At 34.7% G+C, this 22425-nt stretch overlaps 1 protein-coding gene across 1 annotated transcript; it reads right to left on the bottom strand.

Moving 5' to 3' along the window:
* Positions 1–362: 362 nt before the first annotated feature.
* Positions 363–883, bottom strand: LOC133798439 (histone H4-like). Its single transcript, XM_062236715.1, has one exon. The coding sequence runs from the start codon at positions 780–782 to the stop codon at positions 471–473; it is 312 nt and encodes a 103-aa protein (XP_062092699.1). The 5' UTR covers positions 783–883; the 3' UTR covers positions 363–470.
* Positions 884–22425: the final 21542 nt, after the last annotated feature.

Genomic DNA, 22425 nt, shown 5'->3' with positions numbered 1-22425 from the left:
CAGACAAGAAAACAACCATGGATCGTAGCTGCGGATTTGAAAATGATCGGTTGACATTACATTACAACCACACACACAAAAAAAACAAGTTTTATCTATTTATTTATACATATTTGAAGAAGGTAACGATTACAATTATTAATTTTTAATTATATAATGGAGCATCAATATGTTACACAATTTATTAAAGAAACAAAAATTACCAATTGATGTCAAGAATCAAATGGTTCCAACACGGACACGCATTTAAATAAGACAATATTCTTTTAGATAATGATAATAGTATACTGTTGTGCTACCTTATTCAGGAATTATAATAATAGTGCTGCCAAGCGAATAGACAAAAACTGTAATCAAATCAGTAACCGAAAAAGACGATTCAATATCCATTGATGTTTGAATATTCAACTCGGTACAGTAACATTTATATGAAAACTAAAACCATAATTTTGATATATTTAAAAGAAAACTCAACCACCAAATCCATACAAGGTCCTGCCTTGCCTCTTGAGGGCATAAACAACATCCATGGCAGTCACCGTCTTTCTTCTGGCGTGCTCAGTGTAAGTCACGGCGTCACGAATGACATGTTCCAAGAAGATCTTCAGAACACCTCTGGTTTCTTCGTAGATTAGCCCACTGATCCTTTTTACTCCGCCTCTCCTGGCCAATCTTCGGATCGCCGGCTTCGTGATCCCCTGGATGTTATCCCTCAAAACCTTCCTGTGACGCTTCGCTCCTCCCTTTCCAAGGCCCTTGCCTCCCTTTCCACGGCCAGACATTTCGACTTCGGATTCAAAACCCGGATTTGGAAAATAATGCAGATGGGGAGAAATGAGAGTTAAGGGATAACTATTCGCTTGATGAGAGTTTCAGGAGTAGGCGGTTTATTTATAAGTTGAGTGTTTTGGGAAGATGAAGCGGGAAAGGGTTTGCGTTTGAATTTGGGGTTATTGAAAGTAACCGTTGGATTTTTAGCTAGATCTACGGTCTACGATGTCGATCCGCACCATGGGTTTTAATTTAATAAGACCCGTCGATTAGCGGTGCATTGATGGTGGAGATTAAAGTGTGGGGTTGAGAGGTGCGGATCTCGGTTTGCCTTTAGTTGTGTTTTGTGAAATGTGGGCAGGCTTTCAAATTTATTGACATGCCTGTGGAACTTTGCAATTGCGTGGACAATAAATATATAAACAAATTATTAATTAAATAATTTGTGTATTTTCTTATATCTTAATAAAATAAAAAAATTTAGAATATATCTAGATAATTTCAATAATATCAAAGTATATTTTTTACTTTTTTTACAGCAACTATAATTTATTAATTAATACAAAAGACTCGATTAATTTCATTTTAATTCAAATTCAATTTAATACAATTATAATTGTTGTTGAAAGAATTTTGTAAGAACATCAAAATATGGCTTCGAGAACTCAAAGAAATGTATGCAAGTGCATAAAAAAAAGTAAAGGACTCTTATTTTTCATTACCTTTCAACTAGGGTGAGCATTTGACCTGAAAAATCCACAAATCTGTCCGACTTGCAATCTAAAAATTTGATTTTTTTCAAATCCCGTTAAAATCTGGTCCAAACCCGACATAGTTCGGGTCGGATTCGGGTTTTGAAATTAAGAGCACCCGAACCTGAACATAATTGAAAAAAAATCAAAAAAATTAATGTTTTTTATCAAAAAAAATTACTAAGACCCAATTTGTAAAAAATCAACATTACCAAACTAACAACAAAAGTAAAAAAAAACATGTGAAAAGTAAAAAAAATAAAAAAAGTGTTAGAAAATGGTATTTTTGAAATTTTTTTACCAATCCCACCCGAAACCCGACCAAACTTGAAACCCGAAATCACCCCAACACCCGAAAATTTCGAACCGGATTCGATACCAGTTTCCTCTACTCGAAACCTGCAAAACTTAAACCCGATATACGTGAAACCCAAAAAACCGACTTGTGTGCACCCCTACTTTTTCAAATTAGGCTACCATTTGACCATTTACAATTAAATGACAATAAATGCATTAAGTACAAAATCCACTCTTTCGATATTCGAAAAGGCCTATATTGATTACGCTTGAAAGCTTGATCATTTCGTTATTTGTTGTGTACTCGTATTTTTTCCCTGATATTGCGAGCTTGCTTGTTCTCTTAAAATGAGTAAAGTAGTTCTCGCGAGGAAAGGTAAATTTAACCTATAACAATAATACTCTTACTTTATTATGTGAAATTATTATTATATGTTATATTATTTTATTAAAATCATCCCCCTAAGTTTGCTTTCATATTCATAATTTTTAAATGTGAAATAGCAGTAAAAGTACTCAATGTCTTGAATTTTTTTTGAATTAATACTCAATTTTATTTTATGGGAAAAGTACACAATACGTTAAAAGTTGATCATGGACCCACGTGTTAGCTCCATATTGGCCCATTTAAAAAAAAAATTAATTAAATTTAAAATAGAAAAAAATTATTAATACATTAATCTGACTTTTTTTCTATTTTAATTAAAATTAAAAATAAATTAATCTTGTATTAATTAAAATTAAAAATACATTAATCTGGAGTTTTAAAAAAAAACTGTAATTTTTTCCCCATTTTTCTTCTTCTCTTTCTTCCTCTAGCTTCCTCTCTTCTTATTTTCTTCTCCTCGTCATCCTCCTTCTTCTTCTTCTTCTTCTTGCAGACCAGTAGCTAAGGACGTGGTTTGGGCTGGGGCGACGAATGGTGACAGGGTGCGATGTGGTTTGATGGGATTTGGGGAGTCGACAATCAGAGACCTAGATTGGAGAATGTAGGCCGAGGCCTGGCATGCGACGGGGTTCGACGAAGTTTGGAGAGTCAATGTTCAGAGACCTGGGGTGCGACGGGGTTTGGGGTCGAGATTTGAGTTCCAAATTTGAGGTGCGACAAGGTTTTAGGTGCTTCTTTTCCTTCTTTTTGTGTTCTGTTTGTTCTGTCATTCAATGTGAGCAATTTGAGAGATTTTTTTGGCTTTGAAGCTTCAATAACAACAAAGGTGCTACTGGGTTTAGGTGGGTTTTTGCAATAGAGGTGCTATTGGCTTTGACAGATTGTGTTTTGTCTATTAAAGGAGTTTAAGGAGAAGGTGGATTTGTTGGAAATAAGAAATTGTTTTGGGTATACAACCCATTTTTACAGATCCGAAAATAAAAGCTCTATTGTTGGAATATGATTTTTTTTTTTTTTTAAATATGAGATTTGAGTTCTTGTTCATTGTAATTTTTCTTGAGAATTTTCAGTTTGAATCTTTGTTTTGATGTCAACGAGCTTGTAGTTTCTGGTTATATTGAAAGAGAATAAATTTGTGGATATTTTTTATGTGTGTTGGTTTTAATAAAGATATTTGTGGATTTTGTATGATGTTAGACAATTTTTTTGTTGTTGTTCTTAATTTTTTGAATAATTCGGGGTTTATATCTTTAAGATAACTTTTTTAAAGGATATTTTCCATAAAAATAAATTTTAATTTTTTTTATCGATTAAATAATTTGTTTCGATTTTAAATTTATTTATTTTTAATAATATTTTCCTAAAAAACTGATTATAAAAATAAATTTTAATTTTTTTACTGATTTTAATTTTTTTTTTGCTGATTAAATTATTTTTTATTATAAATGAGCTAATAAGGAGCTGACACGTGGATCTAAGGTCAACTTTTAACGGACTTAATGGGCTGTGTACCGACGGATACCAATGAAAGTGAACAATAGGTACTTTTCCCACAAAAAAAAAAGATTGGGTATTAATTCAAATGTTTTTCAAAACATTGGGTACTTTTATTGCTATTTCCCCATTTTTAAATACATGATTATGCCTTACATGGATTTAAAGCACTATAGATTTGCTAATTCTCATACTAGACGTCTACCATGTTGATATGTGTCATAAGCCGCACCAAATTTGATTATAATTATTTTTTATTACTCACTAAATTGTTAGTGAGTAGTAAGGGTCGATCCCGTGAGAACTATTAATTCAATTTATTATTAAAAAATAAAAGTTAATAAAAAAAGAATTTCGAGAATTTAAAAATTAAAGAAAATTAAAACAGTAAATAAAATAAATGAAGATGAACTCAAGGATTGAAGATAGCCAAAAATTCATTATCCACCAAAGTAATGCCTTTTGGACTTAAAAAATGCTAGTGCAACATACCAACGATTGGTAAATATGATGTTCAAGAATGAGATAGGCAACAAAATGGAAGTCTACATTGATGATTTGCTGGTAAAGTCAAAAAAGGTTGGGTGGCACATAGCAGATCTAGCAGAATGCTTCACCACTCTCAAGCATTACGATATGAAGCTTAACCCATTAAAGTGTTCATTTGGGGTAAGCTCGGGCAAATTCTTTGGCTTTATTGTCAATGCAAAAGGCATTGAAGCTAATCTAGAGAAAATCAAGGCTTTAATTGACATGAGATCTCTAGCCAAGATAAAAGAAGTGCAAAGCCTGACAGGACGAATTGCAGCTCTTAGTAGGACGAATTGCCCCAAGAAATCTAGTATTGTGACAACTGTTCCAAAACACCAAGGACCCTGCAACAAGAGTTTTGGGACCCAATTAGGAAGGACGATACCAAATCGTAGACGTTTTACAGCCAGGAACGTATAAACTTGCTTGATTTAATGGTGAACAAGTCGCAAGAAACTGGAATGGTGAACACTTGCAAAAATATTATCAATAAACACTGGTCAGAAGGCACACTTTGCCCACTTATGTCGATCAGCATTGTTCTAGATTTATTTTACTTCTAAAGGCACAATTATTTGCCACTCTTTTATTCTATATTTAATTTTTGTTGTAAGGCACGTATTGCCCATTTTTTGAACACCAATTATTACTAGGACAATTTTTTTTGTTATGTGGTTATCATGCATGTTTTGCCCTTAAATATAACCAATAACCTCTGATTAATTCAATTCTTAATGTTTTTATTCAAAGCATTCATTGCTCGTGTAATTTTTAATTCAATAGACACGTTTTGTCCATGTTATTACGTGATATTTACAAGGGAGTGTGCTAGACACACTCAATATTGCCAACTTTTGTTATTACAACAAGTATTGCTTAACATGTGAGATTTTTTTACAGCATATAAGTATAGTACTTTATGAAATGAATCAAGCAAATGTGTTAGCTCGACTAGAACTGGTTACTTGACAAGTGACCAAGGACTTACCTCCTCGATCACTTGGGAGACATATAGGGTATACATAATTGCACATAAGCAAATGAAGAAAAAAAGCACAACTGAGTAGCACTTAAAAAAAATTCAAAAGTTATAAAGTATTGTGCTATGCTCATTAAGAACATTAAAACATATATAACATTTAAATTGTTATATCAAGTTAAAATTAACAAGAAAATTATTGTATATAAGGCAAGAAAATTATTACAAAAATAACCGAGATTAAAGGCTGCTCGATCAGCACCAATGTTTTTTCACCACGAACCTGACGGTTCTAGTGACCAATAAATGAAAATATATATATACTTCCAAGGACATTCCTCTCAAGGCTTGACCACCTCAACATCGTCCTGCTCGGCCTCTAGTCACTATCAGGATTTAAGGAGACTTCCGGGGAAGTAGTTGGTGGGTTTTATGCCCTTATAAAACCATATAGGATATGTAACGTGATTTTATATTGTTAATAAAAGTAGTAGAAATCATTTAGTTTGACAACCATGTTGCTTACTTGTTTTACTACATGATTATTGGAATAATACAAATGTTTATAAAATCTCAAGCATATAAATAGCTACAATCATTGTGACTAGGTCACAGTCGATTATGATTGTAATTATATGTTCAAAAGAACGAGTCCTAAGATTAAGTTTGTACATTGGATTTTCATTGATCTGGTAATCTACGATATGATTTACTTATACATTCGGAGTGTGATATCTTATCCAAGGCATTGACCAAGCAGAGAAGATCGAATGTATATGGATACATTGGACTAGGACCGACATTGATTATTGATAGACAAATATGTATTGTTCTTATCGAATCTAATCAATGTCACAACGTTGACCATAGGTCAAGTTGATCTTAATTCTGAGAGATAATATTCTACTAATTATATATTTTTAAATCTGTTGACTTGTTTGTTACTAGTTTACCCTACGATCTAGCTCATACTTACTTCTTGGAGATTTAGTAGTGTAATTGAGTGGGAGTATTATCACTACTACAATTTGGATATCAGTCATCGCCCATGAGAGGTCGGTTCTGCTTAAACCGACTTAACACATGTTCATAAGTTGGTTTACACAAAACCGACCTATCATGTCAAAGGTAAGCATGGGAGGTTGATTGCGCGAGAACCGACCTCCCATGGTTGTAGATGTCATAGTAGGTCGGTTCCTGCCAAACTGACATGTCATGTTGTTATGGTAGGTCAGTTCTGTGTGGACCGACCTACCATGTCCTACCTTGCTGACATGGTAGGTCGGTACTAAGTGAACCGACTTAGCATGTCACATTATTATTTATTTTACATTATTTAAATTTTAAAATACATTTATTTATTTAAACTATAAATATATATAAGCTATTAGTGTATGAAATAAATATAAAAAATTATATTTATTAATCTACATTATAATGTTTTGAAATATAAATAAATTAATTAAATTAATCAATTATTTGTAACATAAAAAATAATTATATTTTATAAATAAGACAATATTTTAATATAATGGTATTAATAATTTAAAATAAAAAAAATTATAAAATAATTTAAAGTATCTCTTTAATAATATTTTAAATGACATGACATGTCAATTGTGTGAGAAATGATTTCTCATGTGACATGGTAGGTCAGTAGTATGGGAAATGACTTCTCATGTGACATAGTAGGTCGATTGTGTGGGAACAGACCTACCATGTCATTATAAAAATATATTATTAAAGATACTCTAATTTGTTTTTAGATTATTAGAATTTTAAAATATATTAATTTATTTAAACAACACATATATATAATTTATTTTGGTGTGAAATAAGTATTAAAAAATATATACTTATTAATATTACATATATTATAATTTTTAAAATATTAATTAATTAATTATTTGGAATTAAAAAAATTAATTTAGTTTTTATGAATAAGAAAATATTTTAATTTATAAATTATATATTTATAAATATTAGGAAAAAATAAATTAAATAAATTAGAGATTTATAATTTTAAATTTTAACATCATAGGTCGGTTTTAGAACAGACTTATCATATTGCATTATAGGTCGATTCTAGAGCAGACTTATCATGTAAACATCATAGAATAAATTAAAATTTTAATTAAATTATATATTTTATAATTAAATTAAATAAATACATATTTATAAATATTAGAAAAAATTAAATTAAATAAGTTGGAGATTTATAACTTTAAAATAAAATATCAATATATTAAAATTATATATTTTTTAATTTTAATATCATAGGTCGATTCTAGAACAGACTTATCTTGTTGCATCATAGGTCGGTTGCTAATGGACTGACTTACCATGTTAAAATTAGGGCATAGAAAATAAAAGCCCAAATAAATTTGAAGTACCCGCGCATAGTCTTCTTCTTCACTGTACACCACACCCATAGTCTTCTTCTTCGCATCCCGCCATCCCCGACGTTCTCGAAGGTCCAGCGTCTTATTTTGAGGTGTGTGATTCTTCTACTTCTTTATTTCTTTCTTTTGATATATATATATATATATATTGTTGATTCTTCTATTTTAGAATGAAACCAAAACGATTATGAGACCCTGATGACATATTGTATAAAGAATGTCATCGTCCGCCTGCACCACCAACCCAGCCCAATGGTTCGGTGTTTGTCTCGCTCTAGCTTAATTAGCTTCTAATGTTATATTCCCTTATTAATTCAACATTAACCCAATTAATAAAATTGCTAAAGATCATCATTAACTTGAGCAAACTCAAGGTCATGGGGTCTCGCTTTTACAATATAGAGAAATCTTTTTGATATACATCATGATGAAATAAAATTCTTTTCCTTGAATTTTTTTGGGATATTTGCGGCAATAATGCATATGTAGTTAAGTTTGTTGCACTTATATGCTTATGTAAAAATTTTGGCGGCAATAATGCCTACCGTTAATGTTTTGGTGCAGCCGTTGGTCCCTGAGTCGTTAGGGGTATACAGGGTACACGTGGCACAACCCGATTGGGTTAAATTATTAAAATTTAAAACAAAAACAATTAATGCTTATGTTTTCTAATTTAAAACAAAAAAAAAACTAAGCATTAAAAATATAACCAAAAAAATCGATTGTCTTAATAACAAGTTCTAAAACTAATCTAAAACCAAAAAATCTAAATTCCATACCCAGAAAAACGTTCGAAGCTTTCCCCCCGACGATCGAAGAGACGACGACAAGAGCACGAAAGAGACGACGATGACTTTGCCTCCACAATGTTGACCATTCAACAACCGGAGGAACAACCACCCGACTACCGTGAGTTCTTTTCTTTTGTACAGAACCTGTTGACTGGGTTTCATTTCTTCTCAAAGTGTTTTTACAATTTTTTGGAGAGAATGATAATGATATTCTATATAGAGCAATTTGGGCGGGGAAGGGTGTCGATTTTCAAATTTTTTGGGGGTGAGAGTTTTGTTGATTTACAGTAGGTGGTATTATTAAATTTTGGTAAAATTGCTGTTGGGAAACATGTGCATACAATTGACAGAGTGGGGTCCATTGAAATATATGCTTTTTTTATTGAGGGAATCTTTGTTGTTGTGGTCCATGGTTCAATCGTGTGGTGGACTATGTTGCTCTTCAAGTGTGTGAACTATATTGTGTTTCAGTTTGTGTGTGTGTGAAGTGTTGACATAGCAGTTTTTATTTCTGTTGACTAAGGCAGTATTCTAAACCAGAGTTGTCTTTATTTAACAGGTGGTCATACTAACATCTTCACTATTGCAATACACCATGGGGGAAGCTGGTTTACTCCATTCGGCAATAGAAGATATGAAGGAGGTAAAGTTGATTATGTTAATTGGGTGGATACTGATTACTTCACTAGGATGGAATTGGATGGAATGGCCTTGGACTTAGGACATAAACTTCCAGTGGGTTTTATGTACAAACCAATAAGAAAAATGCTTAATATGGGCTTCATGGTGGTAGGGGATAAGGAGATCCTAAGAATTGTAGAGGATATTGAGAGGAATCGGGCTACAAAGATTGACATATATCTTGTTTTTCCTGAAATAGTTCGACCTTTAGATTGGAAGGAAGATTCAGAAGCTGTTAAACATGTCCCTGCTACCACGTTACCTCATCTGAAAAGATGTATTATAGAGGAACTACCAGATGATTGTGATGTCCCTGCAGATGTTGTTGGTATCCCTGTTGATGCAAACATTGATGGGGGAACAGGAAGAGTTTGATGCTGATCAATATTCAGAGGAATTTCAAGATGCTGACTTTGATGAACCTAGTAAAGAAGAATATGAAGAAGAGTTTGACTACATGGATTATGAAAGTGATATGGAGAACCAAATACCAGAGGTGGTTGTGCTTTCAGATTCAGAGAATGATATTGGTGGTGTGAGGGAAGATACAGTTGAGGAGAACCAAGAACCGGTTCAGGGTGACAAAAGTTGGAAAGGAAAGCAAGCTGATGTGAGGGAAAATACAGCTGAGGAGAGCCAAGACAAAGTTCAGCGTGACTGAAAAGGGAAAGGAAAGCAAGCTGATGCGAGGGAAAATACAGCTGAGGAGAGCCAAGACAAAGTTCAGCGTGACAAAAAAGGAAAAGGAAAGCAAACTGCTGTAGTAGAAGAGAGAATGATGAAGATTTCATATTGGAGGAGGAAGAATTTGAGCAAGATGTTGAAGCTGAGATAGAGATGGGCACACAGTCTGACCCTAGGAGGTGGTGGCGATCAGTTTCAGATTTTTGTACTCAAAATGTTGATGATGGAGACTCAGATGGTATATGTTCTGAGGAGGAGTTACACGGATTGAAGTCAGATGATGAGTTTGATGCTGGTAAAAATTCCAAAGAATTCAACCCGAAAACCAAAATGCAAAACTTCCAATTTGTTCTTGGCATGGAATTTGCCACTGTTACAATTTTAAGGAATGCAATAAGGGAATACTTTATTGAAGGTGATCGAGAATATGTATTTATTGCCAATGATTCAAATAGAGTTAGAGTTAAGTGCAAGGGTGCAAACTGTGAATGGATGTTGTTTGCTTCAATAGTAAACAAGACAGATGGAAAGACAATGAGGGTCAAAACACTTGTTGACAAGCATAGTTGTGGCATTGTTTTGGACAATAAAAAGTTGACCTCAACTTGGCTTACAAAGCACTTTTTGGAGCAATTTAGGCTAAATCCGAGTATGGAATACACTGCATTTAGGGAGATAATTGCAAAGACCAAGTACTCATGTGTGTCTAGCTGGACATTTTACAGAGCCAAGACAAAAGCAAGGGAGCTGTTGGAAGGGTCTGTCAAGGAACAATACGCCATTCTTGATGATTACTGTAAAAAGGTTGTTGGCTACCAATCCTGGCTCTACTGTGAAGTTGAAAACTGATTTGGTTAATGGGAGAAGGACATTTCAACATATTTATATTTGTCTTAAGGCATGTAGAGATGGTTGGTTGGGGGTTGTAGACCTCTAATTGGTCTTGATGGCTGCTTTTTAAAAGGATATTGTAGGGGGATTTTATTGGCTGCAGTAGGCATTGACGGTAATAACTCCATGTTTCCCATTGCCTATTGTGTTGCTGAAAAGGAAAACACTGAGGTTTGGACTTGGTTCTTAGACCTATTGAAGGATGATCTTGGGAATTTGAGTCCTACAAAGGTGACAATGATGAGTGATCGTCAAAAAGGATTAGAAAATGCAGTGGGAGCCATCTTTAGTGGGTGTGAGGTGAGGTATTGTGTTAGACATCTTCATGCTAACTTTAAAAAGGAATATCCTGGACTTTTACTTAAGCAACTTTTGTGGGCAGCAGCTAATACTACAACACAAGCTGAGTTTGCTCGAGCAATGCAAGAAGTCAAGGATGTCTCGGATGGTGCTTACAATTGGCTAGCAGGGAAGAACCCCACAGAATGGAGTAAGTCACATATTTCAGAGTACCCAAAATGTGACATTTTGGTGAATAATTTGTGAGAGTTTCAATGCAACCATACTTGATGCTCGCGACAAGTCAATTATAACTTTACTAGAGAAAATTAGATTTTGGTTGATGTCTTGATTTTATAACAAAAAAGTTGAGTTGGAGAAGATGACTCAACCAGTGGGGAAGAGAATTTTGAAGTTAATTGAGAAGCAAAAAGGGGTTGCAAAGCATTGTCTGGTTACTAGGTCTGGAAAGTTTCAGTTCCAGGTTCAATGCAGCAATGGTAGTGCCTTGGTTGTCAATTTAGAATTCAAAACTTGTACATGTAGGAGGTTTCAACTATCTGGGCTTCCTTGTGGCCTGCACTAGCTACTATCTGGTTCATGGGAGGTAATGTCTTTGATTATGTCCACGGATTCTATAAAAAAGAATCATTGCAAAAAGCATATGAACAGAGTGTGCATCCTATGCCTAGTCCAAATATGTGGCCTCAGATAGGACTCAACCCAATTGATCCACCACCTGAGACGAAGCTGCCTGGAAGACCTAAGAAAGCTAGGACAAGGGAGATAGATGAACCTCCACCTGCTTTAAAGAAAGCTCGAAGAACTGGACAAGTTAAAACATGCAGCAATTGTCTGAAAACAGGGCACAGCAGAGAAACATGCAAATCTGCTAAGGTGGTTGAGGTATAAACTTTATGCTTTATTCTCTTCGTAGATAATTTTTATCATTGATTCAATAATGAATTAGGATTAGTTTCTTTATAATTGTTTTGTGAATTTGGAGCTAAATATTTGTTTGTTCAACCTATTTTAGAATCGTGTGGTCAAAAAGCAAGGTCGTCCACCACTGCAGAAACCAACTGAAGCCACACTTTTAAGGAAGGAAAGAAGGCTGAAACAACATGCTAAAGGAGGAACTAGTGGTGCAAAGAATGCTCAACTCGATACTGTCTGACTGGAAGGAGTTTCATCTTTTGATTTTATTTTGAACTAGTGGTCGAATCTTGTATTTTTGTGTCTGTTATGCATTATGCAAAGTTGGTATTTGGATGTTGTGGTTGATGGCTGTTTTTTGAGTCATGAAAGTGTTATGTCGACCATTTTAGAGTCATGTACAGATCACCTTTTGCACTAATCATACAGACTTGTTGATCATATCTGTTTTTTGAGTCATGACAAGGTTATGCTGGCCATGATATTGGTCATGTATAGATCAGATACATTTGGCTTTTTAGGCCTATATTTTTGTACCTATCTCTTATGGTAATGAATGTAACTAGTTGTTAATCATATTTATTTCACAAAAGACATAAACTATAATACTGAATTCAAAATAGACCAAGATAGAATACATTGATTCGGGGTTTCATTTTACAACAAAATTCATTACAAATCAATGCCTAGGGTGCAATAGCTTTGTCATTGCCAATACTGCACATGAAGATTACCCAAAAATAAACTAACAATACCAACAAATTCTACTTTGATTTTGTAGCCCAAATAACCACAACCAATAGAATTACAGCAAAATACAAGGTATTCAAAAAGTAGTAACACTGCATTCGACCTCCATCATTTACTCCACCCCTGCTTTCAGCACAACTTTCACAGCTTTCTCTTCCAACATTTTGAAGGTTGTAAGATTATGTCTCAAATCCATTTGAAGAACCACTGCATTTTCGATGATTTCCAATGTCAGTTGTCGTACTTAGGGATGTGATTTCAGTTTCAAGGTCACCAATTTTTCTTAGTAGTCTAGGGATGACCACCTTTGCTCGTTGGCACATGGGAGGGTCTATCCATTCAAAGAAATTACACCCACCATGAATCTGAGTTGACCCAAACATACAAAGTTTCTAGTGAACACCCATAATCATTTGTTCAATGAATCAGATTACAAAAACAAATGGAGACCAATCTTACTCGATACTTGTTGCATGTTCTGAATCTTCGCCCAAGATTTTTATTTGTCCAAGCCATTTTTTCTACCACTGGCCTTGGTGGTCAACAATAGCAATTTTTTTCAATCTCCATTAACCCAATGCAAAAGATGCCCTAACCCCCAATTCGAAGGAATTACAAGCTTTCTTCTAGTGGGTTTAAGTGCTATATTGTCGGGGGTTGATCGTCTGGGTAAGGTCGGGGGGAAAGCTTCGATCGTTTTTCTGGGTATGGAATTTTTAGATTTTTTGGTTTTAGTTTAGTTTTAGAACTTGTTATAAAGACAATCATTTTTTTTTTGTTATATTTTTAATGCTTAGTTTTTTTTTTTAAATTAGAAAACAGAAACATTAATTGTTTTTGTTTTAAATTTTAATAATTTAACCCGATCGGGTTGTGCCACGTGTACCCTGTATACCCCTAACGGCTCAGGGACCAACGACTGTACCAAAATATTAATGGTAGGCATTATTGCAGTAAAAAAATTTATATAAGCATTTAATTGCAACAAACTTAACTACATAGACATTATTGCCACAAATATCCCAATTTTTGTTATCGTGTAATTTTTTTCAGGTGACTTATATAATTGTAACCAATTTAAAGGATAACTGATTATTTGATACTTTTTTTCCCCTATATTATTTGTTGTACGTTCCTTCGTTTTATAATATATATACTTTAATTTGTAGAGAAAATTAAGATTCAAAATACAATATCTAGAACATTATTAGCAAGATCGACCAATTGAATTAGCTAATAAGCAACAACATGTATCTTTATAACATTGAATTAATTGAAGGTGATGAATAATTAGATAATAAAGACTAAATATATGTCATTATTTATAAGCTATACATAATTAAAGAGTGATCATCATGGATGGCTATCGAACATGTCATTCTTTATACAATATGTAGAGTATTGATGATACAAAAATAATTTGTCTTTGATGCTTCTGGTTGTAATCTCTCCAAATTCAAAGATAAATAACAGAAAGAAGAAGTGATGAGCAATGAAAGAGTTTATGCTTTGTTATAGGTGAAGATTTAGTTCTTACAAATTAAAAGACTCTCAATTTGCAGAGCTTTTGAGGGAGGCAGAATACTATCAGCTACCGGTAAGTAGAGTCTAATACTTATTTTGTGTTAACATCAAGATATTGCTTTGTGTCTGAATATTCATTATCGCTTTCCAAATATCATCTCATCTCTATAGTGTGTATATGTATATAATATATATATATATATAAAATATCAATTTTATCAGAGAGGAAAAACACTAGAGAAAGGTAATAAACCAAATAAAGAAAAAAGGGTCATCAATTATGTATATAAATATATATATATGTATCACAATTCAAACTTTGTAGCTAGCTTTTCATCTTAACGAAGAAATGAGAAAGGAAATGATGAGTTCAGTAGGCATCAAGTGGAGGGCATTCAAAACATTTTTTATTAGAAGATTTGTAGCTCCTTACCTTAACAACCCAGATTTATTGCAAGCAAATCCCACTACATTAGATGTGCCTCCAAAAAGATATAGCATTTTTTAGGAGGAATGGAAAAATTTCGTCACCAAAAGAAAAAGTAAAGAATTTCAAGTAAGTGTATAATACCAAGTTTCAATTTTTTTTATTCATGTATTAATTTTTTGAAAAGTTAAATTATTCCAATTGAATTAGGAATTTAGTAAAAAAAAACAAAAAGAGAGGCGTGCTGCTTTGGAGTATCATCATCGTTCATCACGACGCAGTTATAAAGAAATAGAAATTGACCTTGTAAGTGAGCTTTTACTATTGTTTTTAATTTTTGTAATGGTTTTATATATAACTAATTGAGTTTTATTTTGTTATAGCAAACTAAACTAGGCACAAATGAGCCAATATATCGATCTATACTTTGGAAGGAGGCATGGAAAGATGCATCAGGAAATTATGTAAATGAACGTGACAAGCTTATAAGAGATGTCATCGTATGTTGTAAACTATATGAATTTGGATTTTGTTTTATCCTTCATTATATTTATTACTAAATTTATGAAATTAAATATTGCAGGAAGACCTTCTAGATAAGAGAAATGAGGGGACACTTGTAGAAGCTGGGACAAACGATATATTGACACAAGTGTTAGGAAAAAAGGAGCATCCTGGTAAAGTAAGAGGCCAAAGTTGTGGTGTTACACAAAGAGACTACTTTTTGAAGCCAACAGGAGGTTTTAGTGGACTTCAACAATATCAATTTCAATTTCAATTTCAACAACACTAATCTCAAAAACACTTAGACGACTTTAAGAAGTTAGAGCAATCCTTTGAGCAAAGACTACGTAGTCAAGTTGAACAATTTGAAGTAGAATGAAAACGAGGAGAAGAACGAGAACGAGAAAGAGAAGAACAAGAACGAGAATGAGAGTTGTTTTTGACAAAGTTTACAGAATTAGTAAATCAAATTTCATCATTAAAAGGAACTGAAGTGAGTTTGCCTACGATAGTTTCACCAACAAGTGAAACCCCTACGCTAATGGAGGTGGTAAATGAGTCTTTAGTTTCTTCAAAGGTATTTTATTCTTCACCTATTCATATTATTATTGAAGAAAATATCTATTATGACATAAATATTATTTTGTCCTCATCTTGAGCTCGTAGGATAATCAGAAGTCTAGATTATTGGTAGAAAATGGTGATAGTGTTGCTATTGGACGAATGATGGCAACAAGCGGAAAAATTCATTGTGTTGACTTAAGAAAGGGTAACTATCGTGTGCAAGTGTATGAGTGCTGCAATGATGATGATAAACTAATTTTTCCTATTGGGGATGAGATTTCTTTAGTACGTCATGCTGTCGGCCACTATGTTCAGTGGCCATCTCATCTGATCATTCCTTATGATTAAGATTTGGTAAGATATTGACAAACAATTATATTTAGTGATTAAATTATTTTTCATGACTAACATTTGTTACTTTCATGTTGAAACTACCTAAGAAGACAAAGAAGCAAAAAAGGAATTGTAACGCTCTACTACCTTAGAGCCGTTACTAAGTGGGTTTTAAATTTGCAATCAGCTCGCTAAACGAGGTTTTCAGAACAAAAGTGTGATTAAATAAAAGTCTAGGCTGTAATCTTTTAAAAGGTACTCTATTTCATTAAAAGGTCAAGAGTTTAACATTCGGGTTCCCAGAACTCGGTTTATAAAATATTTACAACTCAAAACAAGTTTATAAGTAATTAACCATCAAAAATAGGGTTTGTACAACCATTTCTCAAAAATGTCCCCAACCAAAGCAGTTGGGCAGGCCAAACATGTACGCGCCGCCCCCACGCTCTCCATACTCATGGCTGGTTGACTTTCTCTTTGCCCTTACCGGCAATACAGAGCACTCGTGAGCCGAAGCCCAGCAAGAAAACACATATAGCACATAACTTATGCATGTCATACAATCACTATAGCAGATAACTCATATTTAATCAGACAGTCCATAAGATTTAAACACATGTACAGTCGTGCCGTCCCAGATGCGTTACCAAAGCCTGGGATCTCGGTCTACACCGTAAGGATATCCCATGTATCCATTGGGGTCTCACCCTAACCACGAGCACTTCATGTGCTAAGTGGTATTCCCGACCCCACTGCCGTTCTCGGCCTTTCGTCGTTCCCGACCCTTTGCCGTTCATTCTGCTGTTACCACATTTAGCATTCTCAAATAATAATTAAATATATTCTCATTCATTTTAAGCTATTTCCTAACAATGATACAATTTAGGGCCGCGCCCTGCAACAATACTATGAGCCCAAGCCCTGCTCTACGGGTGCTACAGTTTTCTTACCTGTATGCCGAGCAATCTGATGCACTAAGGCCGCGAGCACGGTCCTCTAACCCGAGCCTCTCCAAAGACCTAGTCACAACACATATAAAACATCCTTTAATACTAATCAATCCAAAACCACTTCCCGGGACCAATCCCGCACTCTCGGGACCTCTAATTCCTTAAAACAACGCATTGGAACCATCCCCCGAATCCCCGGGCAAAAGCCCTAAAAATGCAATTTTTGGCTGTCAAAAATGGCCTAGGGCCGCGGCGCCCAGTGACTTTCCCTCATCCTGATGCAACCTTGCGCCGCGGCGCCCAAGAATAGGGCCGCGACGCTCCTTCGCGAACCCAGATTTCTGGGTTTTCCCTTGCGTTTTTCCTGAGCTAAAACCACTCCAAATCATCCCAAACAAATACCTAAGCCCCAAAACCAATTCAAAACCCCAAATGAACCCTTAACAACCTATAAACATCATAAACAAACTCAATCACACAATCACACCCAAAAATCCACTCTTGGGTTTCAAATTCCTAAAATTTAAACCATAGTTTTCAAAACTTAAACCAGAGCTTGAAAATTATAAATCATGCCCCTAAAACCTTAAACCACATCAAATACGAAATTTGAACATGTTAGAACTCTTACCTCAATCAAGAATCTGGCTTAAACTCTTCTCAATTCCAGCCTCCAACCTCTTTCCTCTTGATTAACCTAACTGAATTTCCAACAAAAACCAGCCATCCTATCCTTAAATACCACACTTAATCCTTGAAAATCAACCTTAAACTCAAGCAAAAATAGAACACAAACTCTTACCTCTAAACGATTTTGGCCTAAGCTTGATCTTGGTTACTTCAAACCTCTTGATTCTCCTCCTAAGACTCAAATTCAGCTTCCTTCTTCAGCTCCTCTTTTGCTCTATCTCTAGGTCTCAAATTTTAGCATAAACCAACTATCACCAAGTATAATACGTAAATTCCTTTTTCCTTCTGCTGAAGGTTATCTATCTTGTCAAATGACTATTCCACCCTTCCTCAAATATCCCTTCATAACTAAACCTCAGGGGCTCTTTTGTCATTTCATATCTATATTACAATTCTACCATTTTTCCTCCTGAACCTGTTACTCTCAACGGTTACTAACGGCTACACAAGTTACTAAATTACCAGTTACCATTAACTCACAAGAACTCAATTTACAAAATCCCCAAAATACCCCCCCTAGGCTCCTCCCGAGCCGGGTATTTAATCCTGTTGTGACCTTTAAACTAATTAGCTCCCTAGGATCGTCTCGGTACGTGCATCACACTGTTATCACCACACTCACGTGGAACAAATCACGTAATACCATTAACACATTTACGCCCTCAGCGGGCTAAGATTACCAATTTACCCCTAACATACAAACGGGGTCCACATGCATATTTATACCACCTAAACATGCATTCTAATCACATATTCATTCAAATTCATATGTAAACATATTAATTCATTTATTGCCCTCCAGGCATGCTAATCAAGGTCCTAAACCTTATTAGCAAATTGGGGTGTTACAGGAATGGTTCACCAATACCTAATGCCCCAATGACACAAGAGAAGTCTCTTCATTCCCAAAGACTTCCTAGTCAAAATGAAGTTGTTATCCTCAAAAATTGGAGATCGATGACGTGGCAATAGAGGTGACAAGTGGCAGTACATGGTCCGTAAAAGACACATGAAACAGTCAATAAATGCATTGACTCCTCAGAGTTGTGATAAAGTGATCCGGTAGCCTGATGGAAAGTTTTGACTGCTTGAGAGGTGTCATGTTCAAGCCAAGTGCACCCGAGGAGAGTACTTGGGCTAGGGTGTGCCCGGTCGGACTTTGGTCCGAGGAGCACTCCAAAGGATGTGGTCGGACCTTGGTCTGAGGAGAGTCCAAGGTATGGTTGGACCTTGGTCCGAGGAGCAGCCCCAAGAGGTGTGGTCGGACCCTAGTCCGAGGAGAGCCAAGAGGTGTGGTCGGACCTTAGTCTAAGGAGAGCCTAGAGGTGTGGACGGACCTTGGTCTGAGGAGAGCCATGAGGTGTGGTCGGACCTTAGTCCGAGGAGAGCCATGAGGTGTGGTTGGACCTTAGTCCGGGGAGTGCCATGAGGTATGGTCGGACCTTGATCTGAGGAGACCCCAAGAATGTAGTCCGAGGAGAGTCCAAAGGGTTTGGTCCTTACGCATGTGTCTAGCGAGTGCATGGTTGTCCAAAGAGAGAAATGGCATGCTAGAGGAGAGTGCCATGTTAGAGGAGAGACATGGCATGCTAGACCATAGTGCCATGTTAGAGGAGAGGAGTGCATGTCCTACCTGCATGCACATGTCCTACCACCATGCATATGTCCGACCAGCAAATACATGTCCTACCAGCAAATATATGTCCTACCAGCACTTGCATGACTATCCAGTAGAGGTGTGTTCAGCCAGCTTGAAGGAGATATGGTTCGACCAGATAGAGGAGGACTAAGTCAAGATTCCCAGAAACGGCTTCAACAAGAACCGGTCTTGGCACACGCGGGAATCTCTCATTCTTCCCACAAATTGGGGGTTCTGTTACATTTTGAATGTTTTTTGTAATTTAAATATAATATGAGTAATAAAATATCCTGATCCTAAGGGGATATCAGTTTCTGGTCCCAAGCCTATAAATAGAGGGTTAATGGGATCAGAAAAAGGGACTTTTTGGCAATTTGACAATTGGTCTGAGTTTCTAGAGAGAGAAAGTGCGTCTTCTTGAGAGAACCCTTTTTGTATTCCTGAAAATTTACACTGAAGAAACTCAGTTGACACTAGTTCATTTGATCTTGAGTGTAATAAAGTAATAAAATCTCTAAGTGGATTAGGCTATTACCGACTGATCGGGGCTGAACCACTATAAAATCTTGTGTGTTATTTACGTTTCTGGATTAAACTGTCTGTGTCGTTTAAATTCTCTTGAAGGTTTATCGTTTTTGACGTTCTCACGTCGTTGGCTAAAAAGACAGTCAATAGAAGTAATTTCAAGTAAGGCTAGTGCCTCGATACTCTTCAAGATTCCTAGTGGGATTCCTCGCTTTCTTAAGTGTCTATTAGCTACCATGAAGTGTGTGGAGCAAAGTTTCATGGTCAAAGTTCCGATGGATTTTGAGATATTAGGTCATGAGAATGATTTATATATCTCACAAGAAGATATAGTCCACGTTGGCTTAATGGAAGAGATTGGAGCATCAAGTATATCGTTATATATCAAGTATCAAAGATTTTTAAAATAATTATAAGTTTGTAGATAACTTATTTTATAAATTTAACAAAGATATATTTTTTTATGTAGGATTTTATACTTCCAATTAGTGAAAATAGAGATCAGTCATTTTTTCATTTTGTTGAGCCAATTTGGTTATCAAATGTTGGATCCACTGAAGAAGAACGAGTTAAATGGATATCAAAGCGTATGATTGATTCAAATCTGGGTCAGATGTGGTTGTTGCCATATCATAAGGGGTAAGTTTTTTACTTTTAGTATTTTGTTAGTGAATATATATAATATTAATAATGAAATGTTTTTGTGTTTCTGTTAGAAAGCATCGGATGCTTATAATAATTGATTTTGATCACCAATTGTGCTATTTCTTGGATTCTCTTCACAATTTTCCACCAGATGAAATCAAATCTCTCATTTCTTGGTAAAAATCTAACCAATTAACTATATACTCTTAAATTCATTTAAAAATTAACAACATCTAAATGTTTATGTCTTTATTGCTTAGTGTCTTTCAACATTTGCGCACAAATAATGCGAAAACTAAGGAAGTCGTTTGGAGAACTGTTAAGTGTCCTCGTCAACCATTATAATCAGTACAATGTGGATTCTATGTTATGAGGATGATGAAAGACTTCGTGACAAATGAGTTTTCAATGCGATGGCTAACTAGTAACGTAAGTGAAAATATTCATTATTAAAGTTCTAGCTTTACCTCAAGATTAAGTATATTAATTCAACTCATGCAATGAATCTTTTTTAGTGTGGCGGGAAGAACTCTCACACAATGGATGAGATCAATGAAGTACGTGAAGAATGGGCACAATGCATCATGGATTTGATGATTACTACATAGGTCCCCTCACTTTTATTAACTTAGACTTTTAAGGAGATATATTTACAATGTTAACTTAGACTTTCTTGAAGATATACACACTTTTGTTGTCTAACTATAGTTTACAATGCTTATATTAGTCATTTTGTAATTAACTTAAGACTCGTTATTTTGGATACTTAGTTCAAATTCTAGTATTTTATATTACTATGAAATCTGTTTTGTTTTGCTCGGCTTGTTTGTAAAAAAGCAGGATTTGTTTTGGGCATAATACACTTTTTAATTAAAAAAAAAACACCATAAGTTGGTTCTATTAAAATAGACAATAGATGTCTACACCATAAACCGACTTATCAGGTTTTACACCAGAGGTCGGTGTGCCACACCGACCTACCATGATTTACACCAAAGGTCAGTTGCTGACTGACCTACCCTGTTTTATACCAGAGGTCGGTGTGCAACCGACCTACCATGTCTTACACCAGAGGTCGGTTTGGCGCCAACTGACCTAACGTGTTTTTACATCTTAAGTCACTGCGTGGGAAGTCGGCTCCTATCCGACTTACGAACATTCAGAAGTCGGTTTTTAACCGACTTATCATGTAATTTTTGTAGTAGTGTATTTATAGATTTGAAATCTATAACTCTGTATGAGAGGTGAAAAGATGACTTCCTTAATAGCTTAGTCCAAAAGGTAAAATGATTGAGCACTCATAATTGCGATTAAGTTCACAGATTTATCATTTATAAGGGACTTAGTGGGAGTTAAGGATAAAATACCAACGAGGGGTAAAATGGTAATTTACACCCGGCTCATTAGTAAGTCATTGATAGAGGATTGACTGGCTGTAATGGTTATAATAATGGATAACATACATGTTGTTTGGAAAATACGTTCTATGAATTCAGGAGTTCAATTTCGAATTTATAGTGGAGTCATGAGGAATTAATAAATTGTGATATAATTTATTTAATAAATAAACTCACAGGAATTTATTGTAGCGTGTATTCATGGATCCATGGTCCCCATGTCGTCTCTTATCAAATCAAGTTTAATAGTCTCAAACAATTGATTTAATTATCAATTAGAAATATCAAATTGACTACATGTAATAAGAATTTGGGAATGAAAGAGAATCTCTGGGCAAATTTATTAATATTGATAGATTAGTGTCAATAAAAATAAATAATATTAAATCAAGTTTCAACTATAATTAGTTAATTTAAATAAAGATTTAATTATCTATTCGATTAATTAATTGAAAGATAAATAAATAAAAATATTTTGAATTTAGGCCCAATTGAGATTTAAATTTAAAAACAAAGAGATTGGGCCCAAGCCCATTTTGTGAGAGCCCAAGAATTGATTTTTTTGTTTATTATTTTAATTCATTTAAATTTAAATAAAGCT

The sequence above is a fragment of the Humulus lupulus genome, chromosome 8 (assembly GCF_963169125.1).
Source record: "Humulus lupulus chromosome 8, drHumLupu1.1, whole genome shotgun sequence".
Taxonomy (NCBI): Eukaryota; Viridiplantae; Streptophyta; class Magnoliopsida; order Rosales; family Cannabaceae; genus Humulus; species Humulus lupulus.
The sequence above is the reverse complement of the archived record's forward strand: the minus strand, read 5'-3'. Positions and strand labels throughout refer to the sequence as shown.